The sequence below is a fragment of the Centruroides sculpturatus genome, unplaced genomic scaffold, assembly GCF_000671375.1.
Source record: "Centruroides sculpturatus isolate CEXI.00-Female unplaced genomic scaffold, Cexi_2.0 scaffold158, whole genome shotgun sequence".
NCBI lineage: Eukaryota > Metazoa > Arthropoda > Arachnida > Scorpiones > Buthidae > Centruroides > Centruroides sculpturatus.
This window is the reverse complement of record NW_019384347.1, coordinates 62,113-77,703: the sequence shown is the minus strand read 5'-3', so window position 1 is coordinate 77,703 and position 15,591 is coordinate 62,113. Positions and strand designations below refer to the sequence as shown.

The 15,591-nt window shown below is 31.4% G+C and overlaps 3 protein-coding genes across 3 annotated transcripts in view; 1 reads left to right on the top strand and 2 right to left on the bottom strand.

The window, feature by feature from the left end:
- Positions 1–1,240, top strand: part of LOC111636327 (band 4.1-like protein 1) — a 33,014-nt gene extending 31,774 nt beyond the window's left edge. Inside the window, exon 7 of the mRNA XM_023381551.1 lies at positions 1,046–1,240. Coding sequence (XP_023237319.1) covers positions 1,046–1,223 — 178 coding nt within the window. The 3' untranslated portion in view covers positions 1,224–1,240. The remainder of the gene's footprint in view (positions 1–1,045) is intronic.
- A 798-nt stretch (positions 1,241–2,038) lies between these two features.
- Positions 2,039–4,517, bottom strand: LOC111636164 (twitchin-like). The gene is made up of 2 exons (XM_023381361.1): positions 4,427–4,517; positions 2,039–2,364 (listed from the first exon to the last, which is right to left on the bottom strand). The coding sequence occupies exons 1-2, from the start codon at positions 4,515–4,517 to the stop codon at positions 2,054–2,056; spliced, it is 402 nt and encodes a 133-aa protein (XP_023237129.1). The 3' UTR covers positions 2,039–2,053.
- A 3,598-nt stretch (positions 4,518–8,115) lies between these two features.
- LOC111636063 (twitchin-like) overlaps positions 8,116–15,591 on the bottom strand; it is a 68,830-nt gene continuing 61,354 nt past the window's right edge. The window contains exons 52-60 of the mRNA XM_023381227.1: positions 15,301–15,461; positions 15,015–15,070; positions 12,840–13,006; positions 12,482–12,763; positions 12,102–12,398; positions 11,520–11,822; positions 10,491–10,772; positions 10,099–10,398; positions 8,116–8,441 (exon numbers count right to left, since the gene is read on the bottom strand). Coding sequence (XP_023236995.1) covers positions 8,131–8,441; positions 10,099–10,398; positions 10,491–10,772; positions 11,520–11,822; positions 12,102–12,398; positions 12,482–12,763; positions 12,840–13,006; positions 15,015–15,070; positions 15,301–15,461 — 2,159 coding nt within the window. The 3' untranslated portion in view covers positions 8,116–8,130. The remainder of the gene's footprint in view (positions 8,442–10,098; positions 10,399–10,490; positions 10,773–11,519; positions 11,823–12,101; positions 12,399–12,481; positions 12,764–12,839; positions 13,007–15,014; positions 15,071–15,300; positions 15,462–15,591) is intronic.

Genomic DNA, 15,591 nt, shown 5'->3' with positions numbered 1-15,591 from the left:
GGTTGCGTCTCGATAGCTATAAGGGTGCGGGAGATATGGGGCTGAAAGTGGTTGAAAGTGGCTTTCTATTTCGAATGTTTTGTTCAAATTTGTTCGAATTTGTTCGAATTAAATTCGAACATAAAATTTGAATATCAGTTCGATTATAGAACGATCGTAAACGTTCCAGAAACGTTGAAAATAGTTCGTTTGACTGGACGTGAACAGGAGACGTTCAGAAATAGAATCGGGACCAGGAAGTGTTAATATAAAGCGGAATGCAAGATTTACAGGCAGTTTTTTGCGCTTTTGCGGGAAATCGAACATATTTTTATGCTCATGTAAAAATTCTCTGGAAACGGGAGACCTAATTCTTGCATTTTGTGAAAATGGGTAAGATTGGCTATAATGTAATTATCTTAATCTTCACTATCATTACTTTTTGCCCACAAATAAAAACCCAGCAAAGCGGGTCCTTGCAGCTAGATTCTAGATTACTTAGAAAAATAGTCTTTTATATATATAAAAAAAAAACTATATTACATACAAATGTACGAACAAATAAAAACCCAGCGAAGCGGGTCCTTGCAGCTAGTAAAATATATTTTTTAAAAAACATACAATATTATAATTTAATACATTTTCTTTTCTGGAGATTTTCCAAGAGGTCCAGTGACTGATTTCAGTTTGTGGACTTGTACTTTAAGTAGTACTGGTTTAAAAGGGTTTTTATATTTATTATAAAATGTATTTGATATCAAATTTTCTTTAAAGAATTTTTAAAATCCTATTCAGTTAAAAATTATTAACAATTAATAAACAGATTGTTTCACATATCTTGGCCAGGCAATGCATTGTACTCAATTGGGTTTTAAAAAGTTCTACAGTGCTTTTTTGATAATCCACTGTGACCTTGTCAAAGATTCATCAGACAATTCCTTTCCATCACTAAGTATTGTTTTCTGTTACTGCAAATTTTTAGAGTTAGCCAAGATTTGTGAAACAAACATTAATGTGTGTATTTTTCACATGTAATAATTAATAAGATGTTTTCATTTATCAATAGGCTTCCTTGCTCATTTGTTACTCATGCCCTTTTGGGATCATACTTAGTACAGTCAGAATTAGGAGATTATGATGCAGATGAACATGTTGATAACTACCTCACTGATTTCCGTTTTGCCCCTAATCAAACTCCTGAATTAGAAGAAAAAGTTATGGAGTTACATAAACAACATAAGTAAGTATAGAATTTTTTAATATAGATAATTCAAAGATATTCAAAAATCTTCTTGGGCTGATTCATAATAANGAAAAAATGTTTCCGCTGCCTGGTATAAAGGTGCACGCTGTGACAATATTAATGTCTGCATGATGATCCATGGAGGAAGCAGATGACACCAAATAATCTTGTTTACAGGACAATGATCAGAGGTAGTAGGGTAATTGCAATGTGGTAGCATATGAACAGCTGTAGATAGGAATAGAAACCATTGTTGAGCCTTGATGTTTGTAGTTCTGATGCAGTAGTTTAGAATTTTTTCTACAATACATAGTGGTAAAGGAAGGAGCTCTGCTTGTATCAGAGAGGCATTAGTAAAAACAGTTCTGCAGCACTTTGAAATTCTGATGGCAAACTGGCTTTGAAGAGAAAGTAATTTACTTGCTACTGAATTTTTACTAGTTATATGACCATAGCCAGAGGTCACGTAAAGTAGCATTGGTTATATTGCCCCATTATATAGAGTTTTATAAGCTTAGTTATTTAGTCCCCAGGTGCACCTAGCACATTTTAGCAGCATGTAGTTTATTTTCTTGGCCTTAGCCAAGTTGTAATCAATAGGGCAGTGGAATGTGGTTTCTCTCTATTCTCTCTTGTTTTATTTTGTATGACGTTTCTGTTTACACATGCACTAGCTAGTTGATCAGTCAAAGTTTTTTGCATCCTTTTGTGAAAATTAAAATTAATTTTATTTCACTTTCCAAAAGAAATTTAAATAAAGTTTGACTTGATTAAGTTACAAATATTATTTATTCAAATAATTTATAAATTTCTACAAAAATAAAATTAGGTTTAATATTTACCAAATGGTAGTTTAGCTGTTACTGGTTCAGAGGTAATTCCTGGATCACTGGTTCCATATTGATTTTCAGCCATAACTCTAAAATCATACCTATGATTGATAACAAGATTGCGAATGCGATAAGCAGTGCCAGATATGAAACTGCTGATGCGGGCCCAATTTATTGATCCTGCTTCTCTCTTTTCAATTACATAATTAGTAATTTCAGAGCCTCCATTGTCTTTAGGAGCTAACCAGCAAAGTGTTAATGATTCCCCATCAATATCTTCAGCGTGAACATTCTGAGGAGGTGATGGGCGATCTAATTTAAAAATTAAATTTAAAAAACATATNGAAAGAATTGTAGACCTATAAATTCTGACTGATGTCCCTTGTCTATCTGTGTGTCCTTCCGTGATCTCGAGATAGGTGCTAGATTGACGAAGGTTGAGACCAGATATTCATAGGAGCAGGAGGCCCAGATTAACTATATATGAACCTCGGATGCAAACCGGAAGTCATGTTACGTCAATTCAAAATTTTTCACCGAACGGAGTTAGGGGCCGTACATAAATTACGTAAGGTATTTTGGGGTGTGTCAGGCTCTACACATTTTTTGCCATGGGAGAAAGGCCGTGTGGTGGTTTCTCTCTCTTGTTTTTTTATTAGAATAAGTGCCCACTCCGAAGGGTTGTATAACACTAAGAATACATAAATCAAAATACATGATATAAAGTAAACATAAAATTAGTATTCGGCTTTTAGTGAAAACTAAAATGTAAAACTAGAAATTATAAATTATAAATAGTCTTTTCTTCCATATTTTTTAAACATAATTGTAAAAAGCATGAAACAGTGATTTCTGAACAAGCTTATCGAGTGGACATGGCCACCTGAAACCAAGCGTAAAAATTTCTAATTTCAGAATAAATCTATCTTGATCGTAAATTGGACAATGATAGATCATATGGTGTCTATGTTTTCTGTAGAGCAAAAGCAAAAACCAGTTTCTGCCCGGTTATACAAAGATGAGGTTGAAGGATCACTCACTTTTTCGTAACCTTTCCTAACTTGTCTATGTTCTCTGCACATCTCATCAGAATTTTTTCACATCCTACAGCACATGTTATACTATCCTAATATGTATATGTGTGGAGCCAAAAGAACTATTAGCTCCTTTTTCCCCTTTTTTAAACTATGTTTATATCTTCTTACCAGTCATGTTGGTTTAACTGTCACTATGTCAGGACTGAAGAGGGGCATTAAGCCCGAAATGCATATCCGTCCATACCAATAAAACAACCTTTTTCCTCTGAAAGTATTCCTGTGTGATATGTTCTCAACAGCAACATTGTTCTTAAAATAAATTGTTTGTTCGAATTCATTAAATTTTTATATTTTTAAATTTGTTCACATAAAGTCTTTTATAAATAACAGTACATATTAATTAACTAATTAATAATTACATATTTTGGACCTAAGGTTTTTAGGGTTTCATAAAAAAATGTTTTTTGGTTAAAATCTTTCTATAAAATCATGCCAAAATATTACGTAAGATAGGGAAGGGGAGGGGGAATCAAAGAAAATATTACGATCTTACACAGGGGTGAGTGGGGGTCTAGAATGGCCGAAATCGCCCTTAGGTAATTTATGGATGGCCCCTAAGAAGAATAAAGAACTTAAAACTCAAGACCAGAGCAAGCAAGTGAAAAATTTGTTCATAAATGAAGCATTTGATACTGCTTCTAAAAATACCACTGAAACCTTTGGATTTCATTATAACCTTCCTGCAGTCTTGTTAAAAGCTGGAATTCCTTTATGCAAATTAAACAATCTCTTAAAATTTTTTTTGGAAAATATACCAACAAAATTTCCAGATAAAAGCATGTTATGGAAAATGTACATTGACAAGAACTACAAAGCAATCATTTTAAAAATAAAAAAATCATTGGTGAATCATCTGTTGCATTTGTTGTGGATGAAACTATCAATTCTCTCCAGAGATATGCATTCAGCATAATAGTGGCTTCTTTAAATGGAGTGTCTTTAAATTTTATGTTGTTTAAAATTGCTATTTAGAATCCACAAATAATACTACAGTAACGCAAGCAGTTAATGATGCATGTTCAAGGCTGTAGAATGGAACAATTAATTATGAAAGACTGGCTCATCCTGTCAGATCAAGCTAAATATGCTAAAGGCAAAGTCTCAACTGCAGCTCCTTTATCCAAATTTAAAGCATGAGGTCTGCTTAGAATATTCACTACATCAAATGTGTGAGAAAGTGTATCAGATCAGATAGCCAACTCCTTTGTCTCTGTAGTAAAAAAAATCCTTACAAAACCCTGCTTGAGTACTGTTTTACAAAGAAGTTACTAGCTTACCTTTACCACCTGTTCCAGTTTTAGTAATTAGCACATGATTAGCAGCTGTAACATTTCTTTGTGAAAATTTTACTAAAACTAAGAAATTCATTGGGAGGCTTGAAGGTAATTCAACTGCAGTATCATGAGCCAAGGATTTGATTTCATGTACAAATCTAGAAGATGAACTGTATGCAGTTACCTTTTATTCAAATACCTAGTTGAATATATTAGGAAACGTGAAAAATGGAATTTAGCAAACAAGGAGCAATGGAATACTTTCCAGAAATGTTAAACTCCTTAGATGAATTTTCCAAAGAGAAGCTCTTCTGTCTCTAAGAATCCAGATGTGGAAAAACTTATTGATTCTAATAATGAACTGGACTTTTGTATTGACTAAATATGCATTGCTTGCTTCCACTGAGATCAAATGATTATTTTCAGTGTATCATGATTTTATGGTATCTAAACAGCATAATCTTAAATCAATCAAATCACTATCATCTTTTCAATAATATTGAAAAGATGATAGTGATTTGATGAAACTACTGTATTTGGAATAAAATGGATAAAGATTTTATGCCTTGATACAGGAAAAAATTATCTATGTATTAAATTAAAGTTTTCAATAAAAATAAAAGAAATATGTAAATTCTTTGATAAAATGCATTTCATATGCAAAGATGTATGTACACTGGACGACAAAAAAAATAACGCACCATGAAGGACTTGTTGGATTTGAATAAAAATTGATATGTTGCATCATCTTAGCTAGCTATGTAAATGATTAGCTTTTGAGAGTAGGTTCTTGTGTTATATCGCCACCAGAGGGGAAAAAATGTTTCCGCTGCCTGGTATAAAGGTGCACGCTGTGACGACTTGTGCATATGTTCTGCACTTTTATTCATGGTTTTGACTTCATTGAGTGACAGACATGCCTCTACGACGCATTCGACAGCCTTACACTCAGTTAAGTGAGTTTAAGAGAGGTCGCATTGTTGGATTGAGAGGAGGATGGTCATACCGCCGGATTGGCCGCCATCTGAACCGTTCTGATAGAACTGTTAGGATGTGTTATGAGCAGTGGGTAAGTAGGGGTACACATGAACGGCAAACGGGTTCCGGACGCTATCGACAGACCACCAGAAGGGAGGATCGTCTCATTGTACGTCAAGCACGGACAGCGCCTACAGCTTCATCGTCTACCATTCATGCAGCGGTGGCACCTGCATTACGGAACCGTGTATCCAGCCGCACCATTTCCAGGCGCTTAGTAGAAGGCGGATTGATCTCCCGACGCCCAGTATGTGTTCTACCGTTAACAGCCACCCACCGACGCCTCCGTCTGCAGTGGTGTCGTGCACGACAATCGTGGACCGCTACCGACTGGCAGCGTATTGTGTTCAGCGACGAATCCCGCTTTTGTTTGGGGGCTCACGATGGCCGCGTGAGAGTATGGTGGCCCGCTGGTCAAGGTGTGAACCCGGCCTATACTGTGGAGCGGCACACAGGCCCAACCCCCAGTGTTATGGTGTGGGGAGTCATAACATACGACAGTAGAACACCTCTAGTTGTCATGCGTACTACCCTCACAGCCCAACGATATGTGCATATGTGCAATACATCCTCCAGCCACATGTGTTGCCCCTCATGGCAGGGCTTCCGACAGGCATATTCCAGCAGGATAATGCCCGGCCACACACTGCAGCGGTCTCCCAAGCATTCCTACGTAACGTTGCCACACTTCCTTGGCCTGCACGGTCTCCAGATTTATCATTAATCGAATATGTGTGGGTCCACTTGGGTCACCAGCTGCGACAGCCACAGGATCTGACACAACTTGAGTCCCAATTGCATCATGCATGGACAGATATGCCTCAGAACATTATTCGTGACCTTTATGCCTCCATGCCGAGGCGTATCACAGCTTGTATCCGCGCTAGAGGCGGCCCAACAGGATATTAGTATCTGCACTGTATTGCATATTACTGCACAATAAAGTATGTTTTTGTTTTATGGTTGCAATCATATATCTGTCTAGCAATGACGATGTCATATACCAACTTTTATTCAAATCCAACAAGTCCTTCATGGTGCATTATTTTTTTTGTCGTCCAGTGTATATGTAGGTATGCAATTTTAATTAAATTTGCACACAGGATTCCTATCATTATTTACCACTAATATTATGTCAGATTACAAATAACAATTTATTTAATTATATGTAAGAGTTATTACAACATAATGTCATGTAAAAATAAAATATTCAGAATTATCTGCTCTTGCATATTCTTGCAATGATTAAAATGACAATAATATACAAAAACAAGTTTTTCAAAAACTTATATATTCTTTTATGAATTGTTTGGTGATGATAATATAATTATAAATTCAACTAATCAAATCTGGGTATATGTTAATAAACACTGCACAAATAACCAAGATCCAGCAAAAAGAAACTACAAGAAAGCAAACATTTTCATCCATATTTAACAGGCATCATCAGGCTAATATTTGCTTTCTTGTAGTTTCTTCTTGTTGGATCTTGGGTATTTGTGTAGTGTTTATTAATATAATTATAAATTTTTTGTGAGGACCTGGACTAGTGAAAATTATTTAATTAGCAAAAACCTGATTTAATTTTATAATTTTTGTTTTGCCAAAAACCCATAAAGGAGAAAAGTTCCATGTCTTCAATACAGTTAAGGAACTTTATAAACTTTTCCCACAGATAGCACTTCCTCTGAATGACAGCTTCCAAATAACTACTCATCAAAGGAAATAGAGACAAAATTGCAGATTAGAGCAACTGGCAACTTCACCAAAAATGGGCATTAGAATGGCTGAGGGAGGACCCTGAATAAAAGGAAAAAGAACAAATGATGACAGAAAGTTTGCCTGTCAGAATTTGTGTGCTTATCTCCGTTGTGCTCACTGCCAATCTTCTTCACCTCCAACCACTGACTGGACCTTAGCCACACCAAACTATCAATCGAATCCCACTGTGAATATTGCTATTATCTTTAATTTAAGGTTGCTTTGGACATCCTGAAAGAAAAATGTCCAAAGAAACCTTCACCAATCGATGACACGTGCCTGAATTTGTAAATGCTCTCTCTCTCTCTGTTTGATGCACTTTTGTAACTTAGTTATAACTTTAACAAATAAATTGTTATTATTTAATGTTTAAATGCAAAGTGGAGTGCTTTATTTCTGGCACGCTGTCTCTTGACTCCTTCCTCCATCCTGAATTTGACTGTTCTCTTATGCAACTGCTTGCACAAGATTTATATATGAACATAACAGTCAGTCCTGACTTCTTCAATGCCAATGTAGTCATCACAGTGCTGACTTAAAGATCACATTTTTAATTCAGAAATTAACATTTTAATAAAAAATTTTACCCACTATACAGATATCATAAAATTCCATACAAATTAATTAAGAAGTGTGATAAACAGAATTTAAAAATTTAGAATTAAAATGAAATTTTAGATACAACATTAGTATAAACTATATTTGTTAAGGTGGTAAAGCAAAAACACAGTATGACAATTACCAAACATCTAAAGCTGGATTTTATTGGGCTATCTTTGTAGATTTGGGATTAGTTGCTGTTAGACTGTATGTAATATTATTATTAAGCCTATTATTAGATTTATAATCAATTCAAAAACTTTTAAGGTCTAAATTTAGTATGTTATTAGCTAATATTATAATAAAATTTACTTACAGAATCTTGGTTTGGCTGTGACAAAATCAGATGGTTCACTAGGATCACTATGACCTCCTTTATTAACAGCAATTATTCTAAATTCATAATCTGTTCCTTCAACAAGATCTGGAACTGTTCCTTTAGTTTGTGTAGCTGGCACTTCTGCACCTTTGGTCCAACTTGAAGAGCCTCTCTCTCTCTTTTGTATGATATAACCTGTAATTGGAGAACCGCCATCTTCTTTTGGTGCAGGCCATTCTAGATCAACATGATCTTTATCCCAATCCTTAATTTGTGGTTTTCCAGGTGAGGTGGGTGGTTCTGAAAGACATTATATGTTGAATATAAATCCTTTTATTTCATTTTATTAATTTTATTATATTCTATTCACTAGCATGATAGTTTAAAATAAAATTTTATTATAATTGAAAAAATAAAATATATCACTCAAACCTTAAGAATTCTAAATAGAATAGAATATGTTGTTACACAGATTATCTATTAATATACTAATAAGATATGTAATATGTAAGATGTACTATATATTTAATGTATAAACTTTATAACTATTCAAAAAAAGTAAAGATCTAGGTAAAAAAAATTATCAAAATTTTTCAATGGATGCAAACTGAACTGAACTTGTACTGTAGCTTTTGTTAATATGTTGTGTAATTGAGTTTTTAAGATATATTTATTCTATTATCTAAAGATAAATTTATCATTTCCAGGGTAAATAAAATTATGAGACCTATTAAAATTTAAAACTAAATGTATCCCAATTCTGAGTAATTAGAATATTTATCATATTTTCAAAAGGTTCTTTTTCATATTTTTTGGTTTAGATTTGTTGTTATTTCTTTGAGTGGACAAAGTACCAGTATAAGATGTATATACTATGATATTTATACTTTGAGAGTTATTTAGATTATTTAGTTTATTACTCTATTATGTTCAAGCCCATCTGGGTAATGGGCAAAATTGTGATCTGCCACACCATCTTTAATGTCTTACATTGACAAAATCAATCAATTATTTTATTTTAGTAGTTATTATTTTTTAATATAAATTGTAGGAAACTATATCATTCAAATATTTTTAATTATTACATTTATTTAAAATTGAATTCTGAACAGAAAATAGATTAAATGTTTCAAAACTGTAATGTTGATAATTATAGAACCCAGTTGAGTTTACTAAGTAAATCAGAAATGTTTAAATTAAATAGTTTCCTTTCAGATACAGTAGAGTCTCTTTAGTCCATCAATCATCAGTCTAACACATCCAGTAATCTGACACTAAAGGGCAGTGCATATAAAATTTTCATATTACCCCTTATCAATGTATGACAGAGTGACTGATGAGTACATATACACTGTCAGTTGTTGTTTGTTTATTGCAAATGCAGTCAGCAAAACAGTCATAATCATGATTAATATAATAAATTAACCTCTGAACCAAATTGGTTTTTGCTAAACAGTATATACATAATACATACAAAATCCAATAATCTGACAATATGCTGTAATCCAACACCTATCAGTCCAATATATGTCAGATTACAGAGACTTTATTGTATTTGTAAAAGTTTGTAATTTTATATACTTATTTACCCTCATAAAGAGTTGATAACTGTTATTTTAATACATATGTATATTAAAAAAAAATATCTAATGCTTTGTGTTGTTTTAAAAGAAATAATTCCTTAATTTTAATTGTAGATATAATTATTTTACAAGTTAATAAATTGAACTGGATTATTATATTTATTTATATATTCTCTAAATAGAAATAAATGTAATACTATGTTTATGTTCAGTCCATATAAATAATGAAATATTTATTTTCCATTAAATGAATAATGTATTTAAACATACTTCTTTTACCATTTATATGTAAACTTTTAAAATATTAAATAAATGAACAATTCATTTTCAAAATTCTTAATTCTTTACTTCATTTATAATATTTTAAAACTTACCAAATGGATTCTTTGCAATGATGCCTTCATGTTTTTCTAATGGATCAGAATTACCAACTTCATTCACAGCAATGACTCTAAACTGATATGTTTTGAATGCTACCAATCTTGTAACTTTATATGTTAGACTAATAGATATGCCTGCTTCAGTCCAAGTTCCTCTAGATGTATCCATCTTTTCTATTATATATTGTCTAATTGGACAGCCTCCATCATCACTTGGTACTTTCCATGTTAATTGAGCTGATTCTCGAGTAACATCAGTAACTTCAAGTGGACCTTCTGGCGGTGAAGGTCGATCTAATCATATGTAAGAAAAAATTATATATATTAAATATAAACTTTTAACTATAAAATCAATCTAAATATATAATTATATATTGTAATCTGACCTTGAACTACTACTGTTGCTGTTGCAGAAGTTTTTCCTGAAGAGTTTTCCAATGATAGAGTATATCTTCCTGAATCTGATCTTATAGAAGATGAAATATTCAAAATTGTCTGAGTCGCAGTTGTTGTTATTTCAATTCGTGGTACATTCAATACAGTCTTGTCATGAACTAACCAAGTGACAGCTGGTGGTGGTTCTCCTTTAATAGGAATGGTGAAATTAATTGGTCTTCCAACTCGTACTTTCAAGTCTTGTAAAGCTAATCTGTCCAATGAGGGAGCCACTGCAAATAAATGTATTTAATCAATAAAAATGCTTTTAAAAAATTAAGTTTAATCATTATTATCAACTAATTTAGCTTTTTAGTAAACTAATGATAAAGTTTTAATTTCAAATGTAATTAGTTATTTATACTCATTGATATTAATGTTACTATCTTCTATGAGATGAATATAATTACTTATTTCTATGTACAATGTAAATGCTTTCATTTTGTTGTAATTACATATTATTGTAATTGAATGGAAATAAAACTGAAGATGTTGGATCAGTAGATTTTGCAGTAAATTATAATAAACTATATTAATTATACAAAACCATAGTATGTGTGATCTTATCATATGAAATTTCTGATCATTTGTAAATGGTAGTTGATAGAAAATTATGTTATTTTTATCTGTCTTGTTTTAGCTTCTATATTTGGTGCAATTATGTTAATTAATACTTCTGATAAACAACAATATATAAATGTTTATAGCATGATGTTCATATTTTGTATTTGTGCTAATCTTTTAGTTAGAGGATCATTTTGTTTATTGCATTCCTTTAATAATCGATAAATATATGATTTGGTGGCTTATTTTAAAAAATTTAATATATTCTAAGCTGCTATAATAAAAAAATTATTATTTATAAACTTTTATCATACATGTGAATATATTATTGACTATTAAATAAATATAATTATTAAGATTTCTTTTGATTACTTAATATATTTATTCAATAATTGCAATTTAAAAGTACTACTTACGGAATCTTGGTTTGGCAACAACTGCTTTTGATGGATCACTTGGTTCACTAGGTCCAGCTTTATTAATTGCTACTACTCTAAATTCATATTCTTCACCTTCTTTCAGATCAGGTACTCTAGCTTTAGTACAGTCTCCTTTTACTCTAGTGCCTTCCTCCCAAAAAGGTGACCCTTTAATTCGTTTCTCAATAATATATGTTGAAATAGGAGCACCACCATCTTTTCTTGGTGGATGTATTTCTAAATCAACATGATGACTATCCCAATCAACAACTTCAGGAGGAGCAGGTTTATCTGGTTGATCTAAACATAGGACAGTATTTAAATAGTAAACATTTTCAAGTTTTTGCTCAGTTTCATATATAACTATTATATAGTCAAAAATACAATGTATTAAAAAGTGTAATCTATAATTAATTTTTACAGATGTACATACATCTTTCAGGATTTACAAAATATAATGTTTTTCATAAGTATTTAGTATAGATATCTTATTAACTGTAGATATATCTAAGATCTATACTAAACAATTTATTTGCCAAAAATTTATTATCATCAATAAGCAAGAAAAGATTTTCTTACCAAATGGATTTTTGGCAATAATTGGTTCTCTTGCTATTAACCAAGGTGAATCTCCTTCTCTGTTTACAGCTTTGACTCTAAATGTATATTCATGAAGTTCAATCAATTTATCTGCATGCAGATGTGTATTTAGAGTTTCACCAACAGGTAACCAACGTCCTGTTTCAGAATCTTTTTTTTCTACAACATATCGCACAATTTCAGATCCTCCATCATCTTTTGGAGGTCTCCAAGAAACAGTGCAACCTTCTTTGGTAATATCAGAAATACTTAAACCTTCTGGAGCAGTTGGAACATCTATAAACAAATACATTTTTATATAAAATAAACCTATTTTTTTAACAATGTATCTTAATTAAATAAAGAAGTAGAAAATATACCAAGAATAATTATGGAAACTTTTGCACTATCTGTTCCATTAACATTTGTAGCTGTTAATGTTAAGGTCCCACTATCAGCCCGCTGAGCATTCTTCACTGAAAGTCTTGTAATATAATCCTCATTGATAATAGTCCATCTACTAAGTTCATCGGCTGGTTTTAGATCAAGGGTCCATTTTTTTGTAGGTGGCGGTTCACCTATTACTGGCACATCTAATTCAAAGCCTTTTCCAGCTCTTATACGAACGTTATGCATAGCATTACGATCAATTCTTGGTGCCACTATATAAATAAATTTTATAAGTGAATTTTTTGTTGAAAGTAGAAATTTATAATTAATTAAATATAATTTATTTACAGTTTTTGGGTTTGGCTGTATGAGGTGCAGTTGCATCACTTGGTTCTCCTGCTCCTCCCTTGTTGATTGCTCTGACTCTAAATTCATACTGATTTCCTTCAATCAAATCAGGTATTTTTGCTTTAGTTTCATCACCAGGTACTTCAAGAACTTGCATCCATTCTGGACTAAAATTAATGCATAATTTTATTAATTCACATAAGATATAAAACAACATANTTTATTTTAAAACTCATTATTATGTTGTCATAATTATTTAAATCTCAAAATAGTAAGTTGAAATATGAATAAACTGGCATATTACAGTGTATACTAAATTATATGTGGCAGTACTATTGGGTATGTTATGTAAACTATTAATATTAATATTTTATTGAAGATGTTGATTTTGAATTGAATATGTTAACTGATAGATCTGATGTGTAATAGAATTCCTAACAAGATAATTTACAGATTTTTAGTGACTATTTGGTGTCCTATAACTATACAGCAGATCCTGTTAGCACATCTCTATATATATATATACACACCTCATACAAATGTATATATATCATATAGAAGAAGATATATAGTGTCTCAATGAATCAATGAAAGTAGTATGATGGCCTTATTATACATTTCTGCCATAGGCTTACTATGTACTATAATCATATGTTTGTTCTATCCTACTGGTAATCTACCATATACAGTCAATTCTGTTTAATTGGGCCACTGGTTAATCGGGTCAGCCACTTTATTGGCCAAATCTCCAAACTAATAAATTAATACATAATTTAATCGCTTAATTGGGAAAGTAGCAGAAAAGGAATTTAGCAATTTTTGATATATTTTAGGGATCTTCCGAAAATATGTAGACACTACATACACTAATGTTGTATAGGCCTAATGGTTGGCAGAGACAAAGTGATTTTGTCTTTTGTTTGGGCAGTTTGGTTTTTCCAGAGGTCAGCACAGCGGGACATATCACATGAGGATCTCATCTGAGGCGGATCGAATAGAGCTACTGACCCTTCTCTGGATTGGACCAGACAATCCCCTTAAAAGCAAAGGGACAGATCCCCAGACAATTTTTTGAGGTCTCTCAACCAAGTTGAAGACAGCTAGATTTTCCTTCTAAGGTATTGTGTGCATGATTATGTCTAGATTTGGACAGCAGCCATCCAATCATCAAGACCAGATCAAGAGCTGGCGGATTCTACAGACACTCCTGCCGAAGTGGCCCATCTCCAAGTAAAGGAAACTGTGCTCAAAAGAAGACTGTTTAGTTAGAACATGTTCTAACTAAAAAAAGAGAAAGGAAAAATCGTTCAATCAGGAATGAATCGAATGGTCAGCACACATGTACATCACTACTATACTGTATTTGGCAACACTAGTGTGATGCGAATCAGTTAACTATCGTCATGAGTCTGGCAAATTTATAGTACAAATATTTTCTGTTTTTTGGTTTAATAAAGCATTAAAATAGGTACCTTACTTATTTATTTACCTACATATTTTAGAATTTATTATTAATTCGTTTAATTGGGCAAAAATGGATTAGTCTCAACATGTCCCAATTAACTGGAATTGACTATATTTCAGGCCAACTTATACAGTATAGACCTAAATCAGAATTTTGAGCTTTACATTAATATTTTACAATCGAAAAAAAAAAGTTTGTGTCTATTTCATTTGCTATAAACGTTAAATTAAGATTTATAATACAGTAATTATATTAAAGAATTTATAATTCTGTATATAATTATATTGGTATTCAACTGACATAAACAAAAATATTTAAACGATGCTCATTTAAATGATTCACAAATTTTCAGGATATTAATATAGATGTATTAATAAAGTACATTATTACTGAAAATTTTTATATTTATTTAGTAATATTTAATGTAATATACATTTAATTATGCTTTATTTAAAGTGTGCTGTAATAAAATCTGTTTTAATAATTTCATTTTAAAGCAAAATAAGGTTTTACTAAAATATAAATATATGTATGTTGGAAATTTTAGACTTTTAACTGTTTACAAGCTTTTGCTTTTACTAAGTTTTTATATTTTAGCCATTTGGATAAGTATTACAAAATTATATATAAAAGACATGCAATATTTAATGAATCTGCAAGTGATTATTAAAACTATTTATAAAATCAACAGATCAAATTAGTAAAAGTACAAAGTTGCAAAAGAAAAAACAAAACAGATTTCAATTGCTTTAATAGAGTTATCCAACTAAAATAATGAGTAGATCATGCTTAATGTTTTTGAGCAAATGAGATAATTTTCAGAGATAATTCAATAAAATGACTATATATAACATACTTCATAAATATAACCATTTCATTCAATACAATGTCCTATCTGCTTGAAAACATTATCATCAATTTCATTATTTTTTAATTTGATAACTTTGATATTTTACAAACAAATTATTTAGTTTTAAAAAACAGGGTCAAATTACTTAATTGGATTCTATTTTTTACAACTAAACAATTTTTAATTCTTAAGATTGCCAATAATTTATTACCATATGGATTCTTAGCAATAATTGGTTTATCAGCCTCTAATGGATCAGATTCTCCTTCTGCATTGACTGCTCTTACTCTGAATTTATATTCTTGGCCTAAAACAAAAAAATAATTATTAAATATACTCTTTATCTGAACTTTATATATTGTATACTTTCATTTAATAAAGTATAAGTTCATAAATTTAAATAAGGCTAAGACATATATATTTATATGAAAATACTT

What these genes read in the sequence shown, in the direction of transcription:
- LOC111636164 (XM_023381361.1), bottom strand. Translation starts at nt 4,517, where the DNA reads ATGAATTTCTTAGTTTTAGTAAAATTTTCACAAAGAAATGTTACAGCT. An exon ending in AACTGGAACAGGTGGTAAAG is followed by an intron (nt 2,365 to 4,426) that starts GTAAGCTAGTAA and finishes TTTTTAAATTAG; the next exon opens with ATCGCCCATCACCTCCTCAG.